This window comes from Populus trichocarpa, chromosome 2, assembly GCF_000002775.5.
Source record: "Populus trichocarpa isolate Nisqually-1 chromosome 2, P.trichocarpa_v4.1, whole genome shotgun sequence".
Lineage (NCBI taxonomy): Eukaryota > Viridiplantae > Streptophyta > Magnoliopsida > Malpighiales > Salicaceae > Populus > Populus trichocarpa.
The window spans coordinates 6,860,007-6,877,535 of record NC_037286.2 but is presented as its reverse complement, the minus strand read 5'-3'; the positions used below and the strand labels follow the sequence as shown (position 1 = coordinate 6,877,535).

The window sequence follows — 17,529 nt, the reverse complement described above, 5'->3', positions numbered from 1 at the left end:
AGCATGCTTTGTTATTTCATTTTAAAAATATTTTTGAAAAAAAGTTAATTTTTTTTCTTTGCTTTATTTTTTATATATTTTCAAATTATGTTAATGTATTAATATTTAAAATAAATTTTAAAAAATAAAAAAAATTATTTTAATATATTTTAAAATAAAAAATACTTTTGAAATAAAATTATATCGGCGACAACCATAAAATAGAATTTATATTGAAGGAATAACAAATTCATAAATATAAAAAATAAACTATTTCAATGCTTGCAAACCCAGGCGCAGAGGTCTCCTAGGGTTTGGCAAACATGCATAACCCCAGTGCCAGGTGTCTGGCAACCATATCATTCCCTAACGCTAGACCTCAAAAAACTTGAACGAACCATTTTGACTTCAACCATTCTTTTATTGCCAAATATATCCTATGAAAAAGACGACTTCACCCCCAACTGCATGTCTAACAAGTTTTTTTTGACAATGACAACTACAACATTACATTGTTTCAATCCATAATAATCTTTGTTTTAGTGAATAGTAAAACGGTAAACAGTAAAAACTCTACACCATTTAACTTTTGTTATAATGATATAAAATATAAATATATTATTTTAATTTTTTTTATTAACTTACTTTAACAATCATAAAATATTTTTATTTTTAAATAAAAATAATAATTTTAATTAAAAATATTACTACGGTGATTAAAATAAATAAAAGATATATTTATAGAAAAATTTATCTCAACAAATTTTTTTCAAAATGACTGCATTTTCATATTTAATAATAATGTTAAGAAGTTTGTTTACACCTATTAATTTTTTTATATTTTAAAAAAATAGAACTTACATTCAAACTAAGAAAGACTAAATAAAATAGCGAAAATAATAATTAATAGAGCATTAGACGTCAAAGGAACCTAAATGTTTTTAAAATAACATGATCAGAGAAGCACGCGTAATTACCGTGGGACATGTCTCGGTGAAATCCTAAGCGAAGCGAAAACGAAACGAAGCGGAAAATAAGTAAAAAAAGAAACAAGAGGGGGAGAGCCGAGAGGGGTCCAAAAAAATCTTTAAACGCCTCGTCAGTAAAACAAGGCGAGGCGAGGCGTTTGCAGGCTGTTTGGAACACTGGGATTTGACATTTTCTTGCTTTTTATCTTTCGAAGATGGAATAAAGAGACCAGTTTAGAACTAAAATCTCTTGTACAAGACACCAACGTTTGTTTTTAAACCTTTTGTTTTAGACGACAACACTAAGGGTAATATTTAAAAAATTCAAAAGCTTATTTGTTTATTGTTTAATATCAAACAAAGTAAAAGGAAGATTTACTGAATTCAATTGCATTAATCTCATTCCAAACAGGGAACGTGAATTCCAAATCAATAGATTTCAGTTTTACTGTCAAAAATGATTTCAATTTCATCGTGGAAATGGTTCCAAACGTGGCGTTAGATTTTCCCTTTCTCTTTATATCTAGATAAATTAAATTTGTATAGTAAAAACCATGGATTAGGCCACGAACAAGAACCAGGAAAAAGAAAAACAAGAAAATTATTGATCTGATTGTTGAGAAAATGGACGGGTTGATGAGCAAGCTAAGGAATTTTGATGCATATCCAAAAATCAACGAGGATTTCTACAGCCGTACACTTTCCGGTGGCGTCATCACCCTCGCTTCCTCTATTGTTATGTTTCTCCTCTTCTTCTCCGAGCTCCGTATGTTAACTACTTTGCTTTTGTTACGTTACGTTTCTCCTCTATTGTTTTGTGTTTTCTCTCTATTGTTTGGTTTTGAATATAGTAAGTAGCTTTGTAATCATTTAGGCTTTTACAGGATTTTATTTTATTTTTTCCAATTCTGTAGTAGTAGTGTTTTTTGGGTGTCTGATTTTTGTTTTTTGTTTTTTTTTGGCAGGATTGTATCTTCATGCGGTAACCGAAACGAAACTAGTAGTGGATACTTCAAGAGGAGAAACTCTACGTATCAATGTAATGTTCCTTTCAATGTTATGTTTTTCTTTGTCTGTATATCAGTGGGTCTGTTTCGCTGGATGAATTGCTCAAGTGATTGAATTATGTGATTCTTGAAACTGCAGTTTGATGTCACTTTCCCTGCTCTTCCGTGTTCTATACTTAGCCTCGATGCAATGGATATTAGTGGAGAGCAACATCTTGATGTAGTATGTACCATAAGACCTCGCTTTTTTGTACTTGCATTCATGTGAATGGCCTGGTGATTGGCAAGGTTTAAATTTTTGTTTTTGATGGTGGCTTATATGCCTCGCAGAAACATGATATAATCAAGAAAAGACTAGATTCTCACGGGAATGTAATAGAATCACGGCAAGATGGAATCGGTGCCCCTAAGGTTGGTATATAGTTTTGCTTAAACTTTCTATGTTAGAAACGCCATTGTTTGTGATCTCTGAACTTTGTGCAACGAACTTTGAGGGTTTTTTGAGTGCTAAAAGTTGTGCAAATTCATTATGAGCCAGCAGTATTATGTCTACTCAGTTTCAGGGTTTCATTAATTTGTGCGATGATTGATATGAATTGAAGATGAGAATCTATCTCGATACTCTGAATTGTGTGAGGAGTCATTAGAGGGAATGAAAATAATGATTATCAGAAAGAATCAAATCTGTCTGTTGAAAAGAAGTTTTGTTTCACACACAGAACAGCATGCTTAACAGGATGGAAGTTAAGACTTGGTATCATTCAAGGGAGCCTCTGTTTTACAGATGGCTCACTGTAAGTTTGTCTGTCTGATATCGGTGTCCTTTGTTTGGAGATAGCGATATCTGTTTACAAGTAGCTTGTATTAGTCTCATGGCTGCATGGAGCTTTGTCAGATCTATTCATTCTATAAGCCAGAGGTAAAGAAATAGAAATGTTTGGACTGTGCTTTCTTTCAGAGGAGCTTTTTTTCTCTTTGATCTCAAGCAATGTTTATAATTCCCATTGTTCTAATAAGTGCGATTTGTCAGATATTCTTTTTTTACTCAGCTGTAGAGGCTATCATTTCTGGACTTGTAACAACCGATACCCCACTTGCCCTCCCCAATATCTGTCTGACTCCTTTTCCTGCCTGGCACAGATTGAAAAACCCTTGCAGAGGCATGGTGGCAGGCTTGAGCACAATGAGACATACTGTGGTTCGTGATATGGTGCAGAAACAGTAAGTTTGTCTAGCACCAATGCTAAGAAATAACAATCTCGTCTCATAGTTGTTACTGAACTGCATACATGTGAGACAACCCACTGAGCAATCTATAATATTCTTGTTCGCCTGGATGCATGTTTGCCTTTTTAATGCTTTTCACAGTATTATATTGATAACCAAAAGTAATACTTTTAGCTTGAGTTTTTTCTTTATCATGTTTATTGGCTAAGTGCCACTTACAGCTTCTAGTAATAATTATTGAGCTGCTTCTGATTTGATTGTGCAATTGGCAGGCTCTCATTTCTCCATTATTTATCTACTGTGTTATTTCTTTGTTATGGCCTGTATTTTGTCTTTCTAGAGGCTTCTTTTTTTATCCAATCAGAATTTGTCTCCTTGCTACTAGGAACAAGCACACGTCTATTCTATTATTTACCTTATCTGTGGTTTTACTCTCTATTATATCTCCTTTTATACTGCAGTCAGATGAAGATTGTTGTAATTCTTGTGAGGAAGTTCGCGAAGCATATCAAAAGAAAGGTTGGGCAGTGACAAATCCGGATTTAATGGACCAGGTAATATAGTGTCATTTAATTTGTTTTTTAGAATTCGAGATTCAATTTGCAAGAACAGACTGTATGAATGTGATTAAGACTCTCACATTATTGACTGTTCTGATTCTCTAAGATTGTATCTCAATTGGCATTTTGTTGGATCTTTAATGCTTCATTTGTTGCCATCCTTCATTTACTTTGGACCTGTCACGATGTTGAATTTGATGTTTGGTTTACCATCTCCCTCTCTTTCTCCTCTTTTCTTCTGCCTATTGGGATAATGAATGTAGTCTTGTAGAACGACTAGAAGCATGTTAAAGTGTGGCAATTCCTCCACAACTATTACCTGGGACACATCTATCATGGTAGAAAATTTATCTCATTCCTCTGATATTATTCAATAATATTCAACCAGGAATTTTGATTACTGCTGGTATTGCTTGGGAATACATCCATACTTGGGCTACTGGCTACGTTTTTGCATTGCGTGGGTGCATAGCTAAATTTTGTCTTGTATTTGCCTGTCTTTTAAGATTCTGTGTTCCATACGTGCACTGTTGACTTGTGTGGGTTGAATTTCAAATTACAACATTCATGTTTTCATTTGTTTCAATCCTGGTTTCGTTCTCTGCTTTACATATAACATTCAGTGCGAAAGAGAGGGATTTCTCCAAAGGATTAAAGATGAAGAAGGTGAGGGATGCAACATTTATGGGTTCTTGGAAGTTAATAAGGTGGCTGGAAATTTTCATTTTGCACCTGGGAAGAGTTTTCAGCAATCTGGTGTTCATGTACATGATCTGCTGGCATTTCAGAAGGACAGTTTTAATGTAAGCCATGATTTTACTTCTTGGCTTATCTCTACATATGGAATATCAATTTCTGATCTTGTGTTTGCCAAAGAAAATGAACTTATCAATTTCTTCTTAAATGCTCATCATGCTATGGTAAGCAAACTATCTGATAAATGCACACAATGTGATACAGACAAGTCACAAAATTAATAGGCTGGCTTTTGGAGAATATTTTCCTGGTGTTGTTAATCCTCTTGATGGGTAATTTTCTCCTTGCATCCTGGTTTAATCTGCCAATTTGTTGGGCTTGAAGATTGACTTGTTTGCCTCTTTGGCCTTTGCTGTGTATTACATTGTGTATGCTGGAATATCAAACTCACTCTTTACATTCAGTGTGCAATGGACACAAGAAACACCAAGCGGGATGTACCAGTATTTCATCAAGGTTATTCTTCAGGACATCTGCCTCCGCTGTTGCTTTTTATCACTTCTTCTTTCTAGGTGGTAATAATTTAGGAAATTCAACAAGTTCTCAAGCGTTTTACCCAAACAGGCACTTTATTTTTCAGGTAGTACCTACTTTATACACAGATGTGAGTGGACACACTATCCAGTCAAATCAGGTGTGATCATGCTCCAAAAAATTCACTTTTTATATTGTCTCTCTTCATCTGAATTGATATAACATGGTAGAATTTTTTTTCAGTTTTCTGTAACTGAACATTTTAGGGGGGCAGACATAGGTCGCCTTCAGTCCCTTCCAGGAGTTTTCTTCTTTTATGACCTCTCTCCTATTAAGGTAGGTTTTTTATGCCTGTTATGCAAGGTCAAGAGTTAATGCATCAACAATGCTAAGTCACTGTGGAATTCTTTCCACTTCAGAGATTTTTTTTATCTAGCCTTTGCATCTGATTTGCATTTTACAGGTGACTTTCACAGAGGAACACGTTTCTTTCTTACACTTCCTCACAAATGTGTGCGCCATAGTTGGAGGTAATACTTTATCCCTTGCCAAAAATCCAAACTAAAGTGATAATTGATTGATGCTCCCTTTTTCTTGTGTTGGTCTCTTTCGAAACTTGCACTATAGGATTGATAGAATCTAATGAAATGTATAGGAATGTAAAAAAAAAAAAAAAATCCATTTGTGTTATGGAACGGATTCAGGAAACCCTGATACAGAGTTCCCAAATCTCAACTTCTATGTTTTTTGTGCATTTATATTAATTTATTTGATGATTGGGTGTTAATAGTGGTTGATTATTTTTATAATCAGGTGTTTTCACTGTTTCTGGCATACTGGATTCATTTATATATCATGGTCAGAAGGCAATCAAGAAGAAGATGGAAATCGGTAAATTTAGTTGATGACTTATTGACAGGCTTGGGTCGTTGCTGTATTGCCAGTAATTGGCTTCTCAAATGGAATTGGGTTCGGACGCCTATTTTGAACTGGCCAGTTAGAATCAAAACTAATGTTTGTGTCATAATTTATAATGTCTGTTAAGGAATTAGATTTATTTCATAGTTCATTGGTATTCAAAATGGGTAATGTCTCTTTGCTTTTTTTTCACCCCACTTGCCGGAGTGACGACACTGCTGATGTGAGAATTACTGCTATTGCCATTTTGTGTATATGATGGCACGGCGCTTTCTTCTGGCCTGGAACTTACGGGAACCTCTGTGGGGATTAAGAAGGGTCAAGAACGTTTTGGGTTCTATTTCACCATATAATCTGGAGAATCTAGAGGTATGGCTATCGTGTTATGAGATGTCCCAATTATCTGTGATCTGCAACTATAATAAGAAGAGTTTAGAGAGGAAGAAGAGAATAAGAAAGAGAGAAAGACTGGATTGTTCGTCTTGTTTTTACTACTTGCCTTAATCTTAATCTAACCACCACTGCCCTGTTCTCCTTTTTCATAAGCTTTCTATCCAAGATTGCAAAAGGATAAACCTTCACCCTACCAAATTCACCCATCACTGATAATTCTGAAGAGATTAAAACACCCTCTCCCATTTTCTTCTTAAGTAGAGAAACATGAAGCACTGGATGCATTGAGCTTTCTTTTGGCACTTACAGCTTATAAGTCACTGCTCCCACCTTTTGAATGATCTGATAGGGACCATAATATCTTGGATTAAGCTTGAAGTTCTTTCTTAGAGCCATGCTACTTTGTCTGTGAGGTTGTAACTTCAAAAACACTCAATCCCCTTGTGTGAATCCCCTCTCTTTCCTGCTCTTGTCTTCCATTTGTTTCATTTTAGCTACGGATCCAAAACTGCCAGCTTCTTTTATCAGTTACTTCATTTTTATTCCTTCTAGAAAGTGCGTCTACAACCACACTTTCCTTTCCCTTTCTATATAAAATTTGTTTGGCATATTAAAATTATTTTACATGAGAGCCTCCTTATTATAGTGTTAATTTGATTCTATAACCATGATTATGACACACACACACACACACATATATATTGTGGATTTCCGTTATTGTTGACCTGAGCTCTCCTTGTATTAAATCTGTCTGACTCCAGATTTTTCCTTGATATGGCGGCGCGTCGCTTCATTTTTCATCGAGAATATTTGAGCTTGATTTAAAGGTTTTGTTCTTGTTTCGGAAGGAGATCAGATTTTGATTGAAACTACCGCATGTTATGAAAACGTAAAGTAATAAGCACTGAAGGAAATTCAAGATCAGTGTCAAGAGTCAAAGATCTCTTTAAAAAGGCATTTGACATGAATAAAAAGGGCATATTTTCTTGGTTATTGCAGCATTTCCACCTGTTTTTATTGATACATTTAGTATTTTTATATTATGCAGTGATAATCATACTGATTTAAAAGAAAGTATCTATTTTGTATTGAAGTATGTTTTTATATGAGGATGGTCACCCATCCCCATGGAATCAAGTAATACTTTGAAAAATACTGATTACAAGTAATGTGAGCAATCTAATAGTTTAAATTTAATACTCCTAAGGTCTCGTGTAATTAAAAGTATTAGAGGATCGATCGCTAGACGCTATAAGACAAAAACAAATTACTGAAGGACAATTTATACCGAATTGTTACTTTCCACTGGGCCGAAGTAAACTTGAGAACTTAACCATGGTCAAGCATCGGAATTCTGTCCGGTAATGAGCTGAAGCATGGCCCAAATCATGGACGGAGCTCTGGGCTTATATGGAAGAAAAGCTCTTGGACAAAGTGAGATTACATGGATTATGGGACACTCTCATTGGGTAATATGCCTTCACCCATTTGATTATACGCGACAGGCCTCTTACAACATTGAGATCTATCGTTGGCCCCTCCCCCACAACCAAAAAAGGAAAAGATTTAAAACTAGGATTTATTATTATTGTTATTTGAGAAGCTGAAATTGGATTGTTACCTGAAGTGGCATGCTATTTTCAATTGCCGAGGATCTTAGCACCAAAGCTGAAAACTTGACAGTAGATCCCCACACCCCACTTTCTGCCGGGCCGAAATAAAGCTAAATCAAATCACGCTCAAATTTCTCCGTCTGCACTGCAATGGCTTCGGGATGTAACCCAAATATTTGGGCGATGCCTTCAGCGGTGTTCAATTGCAGCTCAGGGGATTAACTTAAAGTTGGGGTCACGGCGTATGGACGTGTGTGAAATCCAGCTCGAATTCTGCACTTTATAAAAATTTGTTCATGTATGTGTTTTTTTGTTCATATACGAGTTTGTTGTTTGATGATCAAGGTATTATTAGGATAACATCCATGTAAAATAAATCCACTTCCCTAAATCATTCTGCAAAGATCCGATTTATCATGTATTCTAGAACATGAGATGATGTTTTATTTTTCATCGGAAGTCATTGTTGATATGGTCGACGACAACTGAGCATCTAAATCGGCAGGATGAATCCCAATTAATAGATTGCCTAGGCATCGCCGAATTTGGATTCTGGTAGCCCTTGGACTCTTAAAAGTTCCTTTCTGGTTTTCTTATGCTGTTCATGTGAAGTGTGAACTCGTCTTTTGCATCATGGAAACAAAGAATAAGAATAAAGAGAGATTAACCATCTAGGTGGTGGCCCAGTGATAAGAGCTTGGGACCAAGAGGTTTGCTCCCTCTGTAGTCTCAGGTTCGAGCCCTGTGGTTGCTCATATGATGGCCACTGGAGGCTTACATGGTCGTTAACTTCAGGGCCCGTGGGATTAGTCGAGGTGCGCGCAAGCTGATCCGGACACCCACGTTAAACTAAAAAAAAAAAAAAGAATAAAGAGAGATTGAAAGGTTGGATCTAAAATAAGAAATGGAAATTGAAGTCTGGTTGTCTGCCAACACCTTTAATCGGATGCTTTTTAATATGCTTGTTAGTAATATTTCTTATTTATTTTCTAGTCGTAAAGGACAATGCCTTAAACTTCATCCGAGTGTCAAAGAATCTCCTCGATGATCTTTAATTTCTCCGTTTAACATTAATTTTCACATCTCTATATGCATTCCTTTAGCAAACATGTGAGTAATAACAGGTGTATTATTCCCTTTGACATATAATATTAATAATAATAATAATAATAATAAAGTGGTGTTCAACCTTGTGTGTTAGCCTTCACATGTGCAAGCTTGGATACGAGCTAAGGTAGTTCCAATGCAAATCTCTCCCATATTTTACACCTTTCGATTAGTTTGTCTCAAGAATATGATAATTTCTCAATATATTGGTTGTTTTCATTGAAACTTATTTTGTCTAGATCATTACGCTTGATTTATGTATTTGATTTTTACTACATACTATATTTAGCGGTTTTGTGATGTTATTTATGATTAATAATGAAATCTCATTATCATTTAATAAAAATAAAAATAAAACCCACACCGATTTGGCTATGAAATGAATCTTAGATCCATATAGAAAGAGATTTAATTTTGAAACATGACAGCCAGTATAAAAAAATAAACAAAAAATATTTCCTTTGAAACTACTGCCAATGTGTGGTTGATATATCCTTTCTTCGAACACAAATTCAACGGAGCTTTGAAACTCTATGAGAAATGAGTGGGTGATAGTTTAAAGCAGACGGTGGTTAGAGTTGCTTGTTAGAAAAGGTTAGAAGAAAAGAAGACAAATTCAATTTTGCAAGGGAACTATCTATGCCTTTTTGCTTTAAATCACGAGCATATCGTGCATATAATAATTTTTATCACATAAAGCTCGTCAAAGTGTGGCTGTAAATATCAGTGTCTCGATCAAGCGTGCTTGCGCCATAGTTTTTGTACTGTCATATCATCTTGGATTGCAACGAAGAAAATGTCTCACTGTGCATCTTTTATCATCAAAGCCCCCAACTCCAAGGCAAAGTTTTGGAAGCTCGAGAGGATGGCAAAGACTTCGAGGTTTCTTCGAGATTTCACGGCACGTAACTGATAACTTGGCAGTAGTTGCCGAAGTAAAGACTGACTTAGCAACGGGGGACTGAATGGTGGAAATACAAAGAGGCAGGGAATAGAGGGATAGCTGATCTCCAAATGTTCTCTACAAATTGCAAATTAGACACGACCTGGTTCGTTCCCTTGGTAGAGGGGTGCAGCCACACATTCCATGCCTGATTAGTCGATTTAAATGATGTTTAAAATGTTTTTTATTTAAAAATATATTAAAATAATATTTTTTATTTTTATAAAATTATTTTTAACATTAATTATCTAAAACTCCTAAAAATTATTAATTTAAAAAAAAATTATTTTTAAAAACACTTTAGATAAAAAAAAAGAGTGCTTGACCACAAAACAAACGATTAGCGATGGCTATCTCAGTAATAATGGAGCGGAGACAAACAGGGAAAAAGGGACGATCGCCAGCAAACCCGTGCTGCGAACAAACAGTATCTTAAAGAACATGCTCCACAGGAGGCAGAAAAATATCCAATTCACATGCCACGACAAGATTCTAGAACCACAAATCATTATCAACGTGAAATCAGAGCGTGTATCAAGCGAAAACAATCCGTTAATCATCTTTGTGGTCTTTACTCCCAACTTTGGTAACCCTTTAATTTCAATCTTCCATCAATTGAGCACAGATCTACCATTTTCGACCAAAAGCACCCTCAGTTTCTTTTGTTCATCACATGTAATTGGGTTAGATCAATAGCAAAGCCAAGGCAAAGACAACAAATCCTTATATAATGACCATGGACACCAAACAAGAAAATACAAATGTCTCCATGGCTCAGCTGGAGATAAAAAGACCAGCTAACCATGGATGGAAATTTACATGATACAAACATTATTTACCTATCATTAAGAACACCTAGTACAATATAATCTCCCAACTACAAACTTGATAACTAATCTTGGCACTTCTGCTGCAACTGCCAAAAACTTCATCGCAGCGACCAAATCCCTAAATCTAAAAGGCAACTAAAAATAACAATAATAGGACTAGACAATAACAAAACGAATCTAAGATAAAATTGAAGCCCAATCAATCTCATAAGAGGGATACTTCTGCAACATAAAATTCCCCGATTCAAAATCCAACGGTGCTTCCTCAAAATCCGGAAACGTCAGATCCGACAAAGGCGAAGATCCACCCGACGCAGTACTCTCCGTCAATGCCGGGGACTCTGTCTCAGCCTTAACAACCACTTGCTCCTCCTCCTGGGTCACCACTGCCAAGTTGGCTTTCTTCTTCGTCGAGTTACTTTGCCTCTTTGCTTTCCCTCCTTGTTTCTGCTGCGAAGAGTTCTCCAAGCTTTTACAAATAGCTTGAAGTTTCGCATCCACTGAGGAATGGAGAGGCTTGTATTCGCCGATGTAGGACCCTTGGTGGAGTAAGTTCGGGAAGTTCAGTCTTGCAAAGTCGCCTCTTAGTTTATAAGCTGCTCTGTCATAAGCCAAAGCTGCCTCCTCTGCTGTGTCAAATGTGCCAAGCCAGAGTCGGGTTCGGTTCTTGGGCAAACGGATCTCAGCGACCCATTTGCCCCAGTGCCTTTGCCTTACTCCTCTATAAAGTTTTGTGGCTTTTGGTGGTGTGCCGATTTGTTTCATGGGGATCGGCTTTGGGGATAAGAATTTGAGGGTTTGGGGTTGTTGGTAAGCTTGAAGATATGAGAGGTTATTATGGTGCATCTGGGTTTGGATCTGGTGGACCTGGGTTGGTGTAAGGTGGTTAAGCCCAATTGAACTGGATGGTTGCTGGAGACCCATTGGGTCGTTGAACGACAACCCAGTTGAAAATGGATAGGTTGTCGACGTAGAGCAGCAACCATCTGGGTTGAAAAGGGACTGTTGATGTTGCTGTGGTGGTTGTGGGGAGAAAGAAAACCGATTGGATGATGTAGAGGGGGGAGAAGGAGAAGAAGGATAGTTAGAGGTTTGAGAAGGAGATGGGGTAGTTGAAGGGGAAGCACTTCTCATAAAAGGTTCAAGAGCTTCCATTAACTCCCCACCCCCGAGGAGGTCTGATTGAAGCGGACTACTACTGTGGAAATCCATTGTAGAGCCTTCAAGAAAAGAATCAAAATTTATAGACAAGAAGCTAAATTTTATCACTTCAAGAAAACGAACCTGGTTCTCGTTTAAAATCAAAGAACAGGTTCGGGTTTCAGAAATAAAAATTAAAGAAAGATCAAAGAGGTTTTGGAAATAGAAGACCCCTTTAGATTCAAGAACCTAAAAACCAACCTTGAGGGACCCAAAAAACAACCCTTCAAGCTGATTCAACTAAACAAAAGAAAAATAAAAAAGCTTAAAATCAACAGAAAATGAAAGATTAAAACTTTCTAGAGATTACAAAAACACAAAAAAAACTGGATCTCGATTCTGAAAACACCTGGCTTTCGATAAAATCTTTGTTAAGTTTGCTTTCTAAGCATTGCTTTCTTCCAAAAAACAAACCCAAAAACCACAACTTGAAAGACAGATGATTAACAGAAAGGGATTCAGAGAAGCGGGGTGATACAGAGAGGGGGGATTGATTAAATTTTTAAAAACCAGCAACCAAAAAACGCTCACTCAACACTCTTGCCTTTACTTTTCTCTCGCTGTCCTTTTGCGTGAACCACTCTTGTTCTTTCTTTGATTTATCCCGCGAGCTCTCCTGCCCCTTAATATAGGACACCAAGAACTTAATTTTCCACAGTGATTTACATCGTTAATTTCAATTAGCCTCTCTCTTACCTCACCCCATCTTGCTTAATTAATAATTGCAGCGTTTTTAGGTCACTCTCCTATCCAGCTAGCTTCCACTCGTGACGCAAGACTTCTTCAATCAATGCTCATGGAGCCATTCGATCAGTGACAGGTGTCCCTTGTCCTCTCCTCCACCGACACCTGTCCATCACTGACCTCAGGGATCAGTGGCATTTTGTAGGTTGCCCATTTGCTTACATTATCTCTAACCTTCTTGGCTTTGTATTATGCGTTCACGCGTGATGGTTTGTGTGTTTAAAGAATATTTTTAAAGATTTTGAATTTTTTTATAATTTTAAAATATAATTATTATCAAAATCTCAAACACAGCTGAAGTAAACAGCTGTGATGTTGCTTTTAATTTGACGTTGGAGAGATGATGGTGTTAATAAACAGCTGTGATATTTACTGCGGGGGTATAATAATAATAATAATAATAATAATAATAATAGTGTTTTAAAGTGTTTTTATTTATAAAAATATTAAAATAATATATTTTTATTTTTAAAAAATTATTTTTAATATCATAATATTAAAACAAACAAAATAATAAAATAATAATTTTAAATAAAAAAATAAAATTTATCTAATTTTTATTTGAAATTATGCAATTGTTTGGAAGTATAGTTACGGTTATTTTTTAAAGTATTTTTTACTTGAAAATATATTAAAATATATTTATTTATTTATTTAAAATTATTTTTAATATTGGTGTATTAAAATATTAATTAAAAATAAAATAAAATAAAAAAATTTAATTTTAAAAAAAAATATTTTTAAAACATTAAAAAAAAAAAAAAACTTAATTCGGTGAGATAAGGGTGTGCAAAGAGTGTGGGTCAGTTGATAAACAGTTGTGATGCTTCATTGAATTGGTCGCCAGCCTCCTCCGAAATCTTTATTGGATTTTGACCAATTTGGGAATTTTCCTTCTATGTTTGATGGCCGATACCCTTTATTACGGACTCATTAATGATGGGTGGAGGTATCCCAGCTATACATGGACTAGTGTGCATGTATTTATTAAATACCGTCCGTCCATTTGGGGGTTGGAAATTTGTTGGGTATATGGCAATTTTTACTTTAGTTTATCTATCAATTCGTAACGAATATGTTGCTTAAAGTAAAGTTTCTGCTCGAATTTATGTGTGCAAAACAATCTACATTTGAGGTCATACTTAGGTTTTTATATATTTTATTCGAGAGAGGTTTACAAGGGAAAAAAGGTTACTTTTCGTGTGTAATTTTCGAACAAATTTCCGAGCTGGCTTATAGATACGATGTAAATGTAAATCAAAGCCCTTATATTTTCTCCTTGCAAATGTAAAAAAGCCAATCTCCTATTAAAAGTAGTGACATCACAACTACATATCTAACGGAAAATCCGACGTCACAAATAGCAGTTGGCAACGTGCGAAGCCAAATAGTCCCCAGCATTAACCTTACCGTGGTTAATTTGTAGTGACAATGGTTAAGTTACCACGGACAACACGGCGCATAATAAGAAAGAAGAAAATAGTCAGCAAATCACGTGCCGGAGTAATGCCAGTGGACCTTACTCTTCCTTTGCGGCGCCAGTAGCTGCAGCGAGCGTCGTGGACTTTACGGGAGCCATTTTAAGATCTTTGACCCACGCGCAGTAGAACTCCCTGCATTGGGAATATTGTTCCCTACGCTTTTAATGGATGAGAACTTTCATCGATTTGTTGACTTTGAATAGATAGGACCTGAAAGTCTGCAGATCCAGTGGATTGGTTTAGTTACCTCCTGTTGATTATAGTGAATCAAGCTAGTTTTATTTTGAATATTTATTTTTATTAAATTAATGTTATTTTAATTTTTACTTTTTTATGCAAACAAAATTATTTTAAATTAAAAAATAATAATTTATAGTTTGGATAGACCTTAATTCAGTGTCAAAGATAGATTTTATAACCATTTAGTAGAATAAATATAAGTTGTTAACATAAATATTTAAAAAATATGAGGAAAGAAAAGAGTTTCGGGTTATTGCCTGAGAGAAAAAAATTAAATGAATAGATAAAGACATATATAGTTGTTATATGCCATGTGTGTGGAATAAAAAGTAAATTCAATACATGTCACTTTGGTTTTTTTATTTTATTAACGTGGGTGTTTAGACCAGCTTGTACGTACCTCGATTAATCTCACGGACCCTGAAATTAACGACCATGTAAACCTCCAGTGACTCTAGAGTTTGTGAAACTCGAACTGGTAACCTTTAGAAAGCAATCCCAGAACCTGATCAGTTAAGCTATACCCCTCAGGGTCGTGTCACTTTAGTTTTTAAAATCAGTTTAATAGTCAAATCAATTCATTTTTCATTTCTCTAACATATTATTAGCATGGCTAAACACTAAAAATTAATTTATTTAATTTATTTTTCATGATATTATCAAATATTGAAAAATAATTTATTTTCTAGTAATTCAATTTTCGTAAAAATCACTTTTCAGAAAAAAAAAATTAATTTTCAACAAATAAACATTGGTTTAATTTATATTTTATCATTACCATGTGCATGACAAAATTCATAAAATCCCCCTCGGTCCAAAGTTATTTCTAATGAAATTTCTCCTTTTTAAATCACAATATTAATAATGGCTTTTGATGTTTTGTGATTGTAAATCAAGTGTATAATGATCTAAATTATTACAATACATGAAAAATAAAGCTTCATTTTATAATTTACAATTTTTGACTTTTGAAATTTTCCAAACACGTTTTATATCCTTGACTTTTGAAAAGGAAGTAAAAAAAATCAATACTAAATCTTCCAAGTTGGAATTCGATTGAATTCCCCAAGAAAAAAACTTATAATTGATCTGTGGATGGGTGTAAATGCAACAGATCAAGAAATACACGTATCCATTTCTTACAGGATACTGCACGGATGTTTAGCGGAACGCTTATCAGTTTTTGGATCCAGATTTCCAAGTGCATTCTTTCAAGAATTATTAATCTGTTTGCTTATGAGCAGCTGTGGTTTCCACGCTCTGAAGGAATGCGTGATCTTGTAAGCTGGAGATAACATTTTCCCATGATAGAATCGCCGAAGGTGTTGGTTAAGTTAGTTGACCAATTAGGGTTAGTGAGTGGGAGATGAGAGTCCAGCAGTGAATCTCGGGTTATGTCGCCAGGATCCAGACCCGGACACACTTGCTCCGGGTGTTTGGGTTCCGTTCGATTATTTTTTCTTATAAAAAAAATTGCATCCGTGCATGGTGGCTGTAAGAGAGAAGGGTTCTCGGCTGAAAGTGGGAGAGAACCGTGGATGGTGGCAGCTGGATCGGGTCGTTGCTGGTGGCTGGGTCATGTTGATGGGGAGAAAATGCGAGGCAAGACATGGGTAAAACAGGAAATTAAAGCATAAGTAATAAGTATTAAATTGATTTAATGAATATAGTCATCTTGAAGCACCATCCACGATTACTAAAGTGAAATAATGACCCCATGAGCAAAAATTAATTAATTAATTAATTAAAACACCGCTAATTATAACAATATCTAAATGGTGTGGGGGAATCATTGTTCCCCCACACCTAAATCACTATGGATTCTACATTGTTTTTTCTTTTTCTTTTTCTTTTTGCATGTTTTCTTTTTTTTTCCAACTTTTCCTTTTTTTTTTCTTTTTTTTCCAAAATTACTTTCCTTTTTTTCGAACTTTGCTTTTTTTTCCATTTATTTTTTTTTAAAAAAAAACTTATCTTTGTTGATTTTACTTTTTAAATATTAAGCTGGTTAAAAATTCTGTTTTGTAATTTTTTTCCTTTAAAATACTTTGGATTGCTACGGTGTTTTTCCATATAATTTTTCTATTTTATTTTTTTATTTTTCAAAATTATATTTGTCGCTTTTTTTTTATATTAAGCTGATTGAGAATTTAGTTTTGTAATTTTTTTTTTAAAACATTGTTTATTGCTACAATGTTTCTCCCCATGGTTTTTTTTGTTTTTGTTTTTTTATAATTTTATCCGAAATTATCTTTTTTTATTTTATTTTTTAATATTGAACTGATTAAAAATTACAGTTACAATATGTGAGGAAAGTACTGTAACTTTCCTCGCAAATTACTGTGGATTGCTATAGTGTTTTTTCTCATATGATTTTTTTCTGTTTTGTTATGTTTTTTTCTAAAATTATCTTTGTCAGTTTTATTTTTTAAATATTAAACTGGTTAAGAATTGCAATTACAAGTAAATACAAGTTTTTCCTTACAAAACACTATGGATTGATACAGTTTTTCATCACATGGTTTTTTTTCAGTTTCTTTTGTGTTTTCTTTTTTTGTAATATTTTTTTCCAAAATTATCTTCGTCGATTTTATTTTTTTTAATATTGAGTTGGTTAGAATTTAACTTTGTAATAAAACTTAATAATGTGGGGAAAACACTGTAGTTTTCCTCACAAAACATTGTTGAAAATTACAATTACAAGTCATTACAAATAATGTTAAATCATGTGGAGAAGCACTGTAACTTTCATCACAAAACACTATGAATTGCTATAGTGTTTCCAACATGATTTTTTTCCCTTTTTTTGTGTTTTTTTCCCCTAAAATTGTCTCTGTCGATTTGATTCTTTTAATATTGAGCTGATTAAAAATTTAGTTTTATAATTTTTTTTTAAAACACTGTGAATTATTGCAGTGTTTTCCCATATGATTTTTTTATTATTTTTTCCAAAATTATCTTTGTCCATTTTTTTTTAATATTAAGTTGGTTAAGAATTATAATTACAATAAAACTAAATCATATGTGGAAAAGCGTTGTAGTTTTTCTCATAAAACATTATGGATTGCTACAGTATTTCTCTAAATGGT

At 34.4% G+C, this 17,529-nt stretch overlaps 1 protein-coding gene and 1 pseudogene across 1 annotated transcript; one reads left to right on the top strand and one right to left on the bottom strand.

The window, feature by feature from the left end:
• Positions 1-1,064: 1,064 nt before the first annotated feature.
• On the top strand, positions 1,065-6,143 carry LOC7495145 (uncharacterized; annotated as a pseudogene).
• A 4,511-nt stretch (positions 6,144-10,654) lies between these two features.
• On the bottom strand, positions 10,655-12,639 carry LOC7495144 (ethylene-responsive transcription factor RAP2-4). The gene has a single exon (XM_002301006.4). The coding sequence runs from the start codon at positions 11,985-11,987 to the stop codon at positions 10,953-10,955; it is 1,035 nt and encodes a 344-aa protein (XP_002301042.2). The 5' UTR covers positions 11,988-12,639; the 3' UTR covers positions 10,655-10,952.
• Between the last annotated feature and the right edge of the window lie 4,890 nt (positions 12,640-17,529).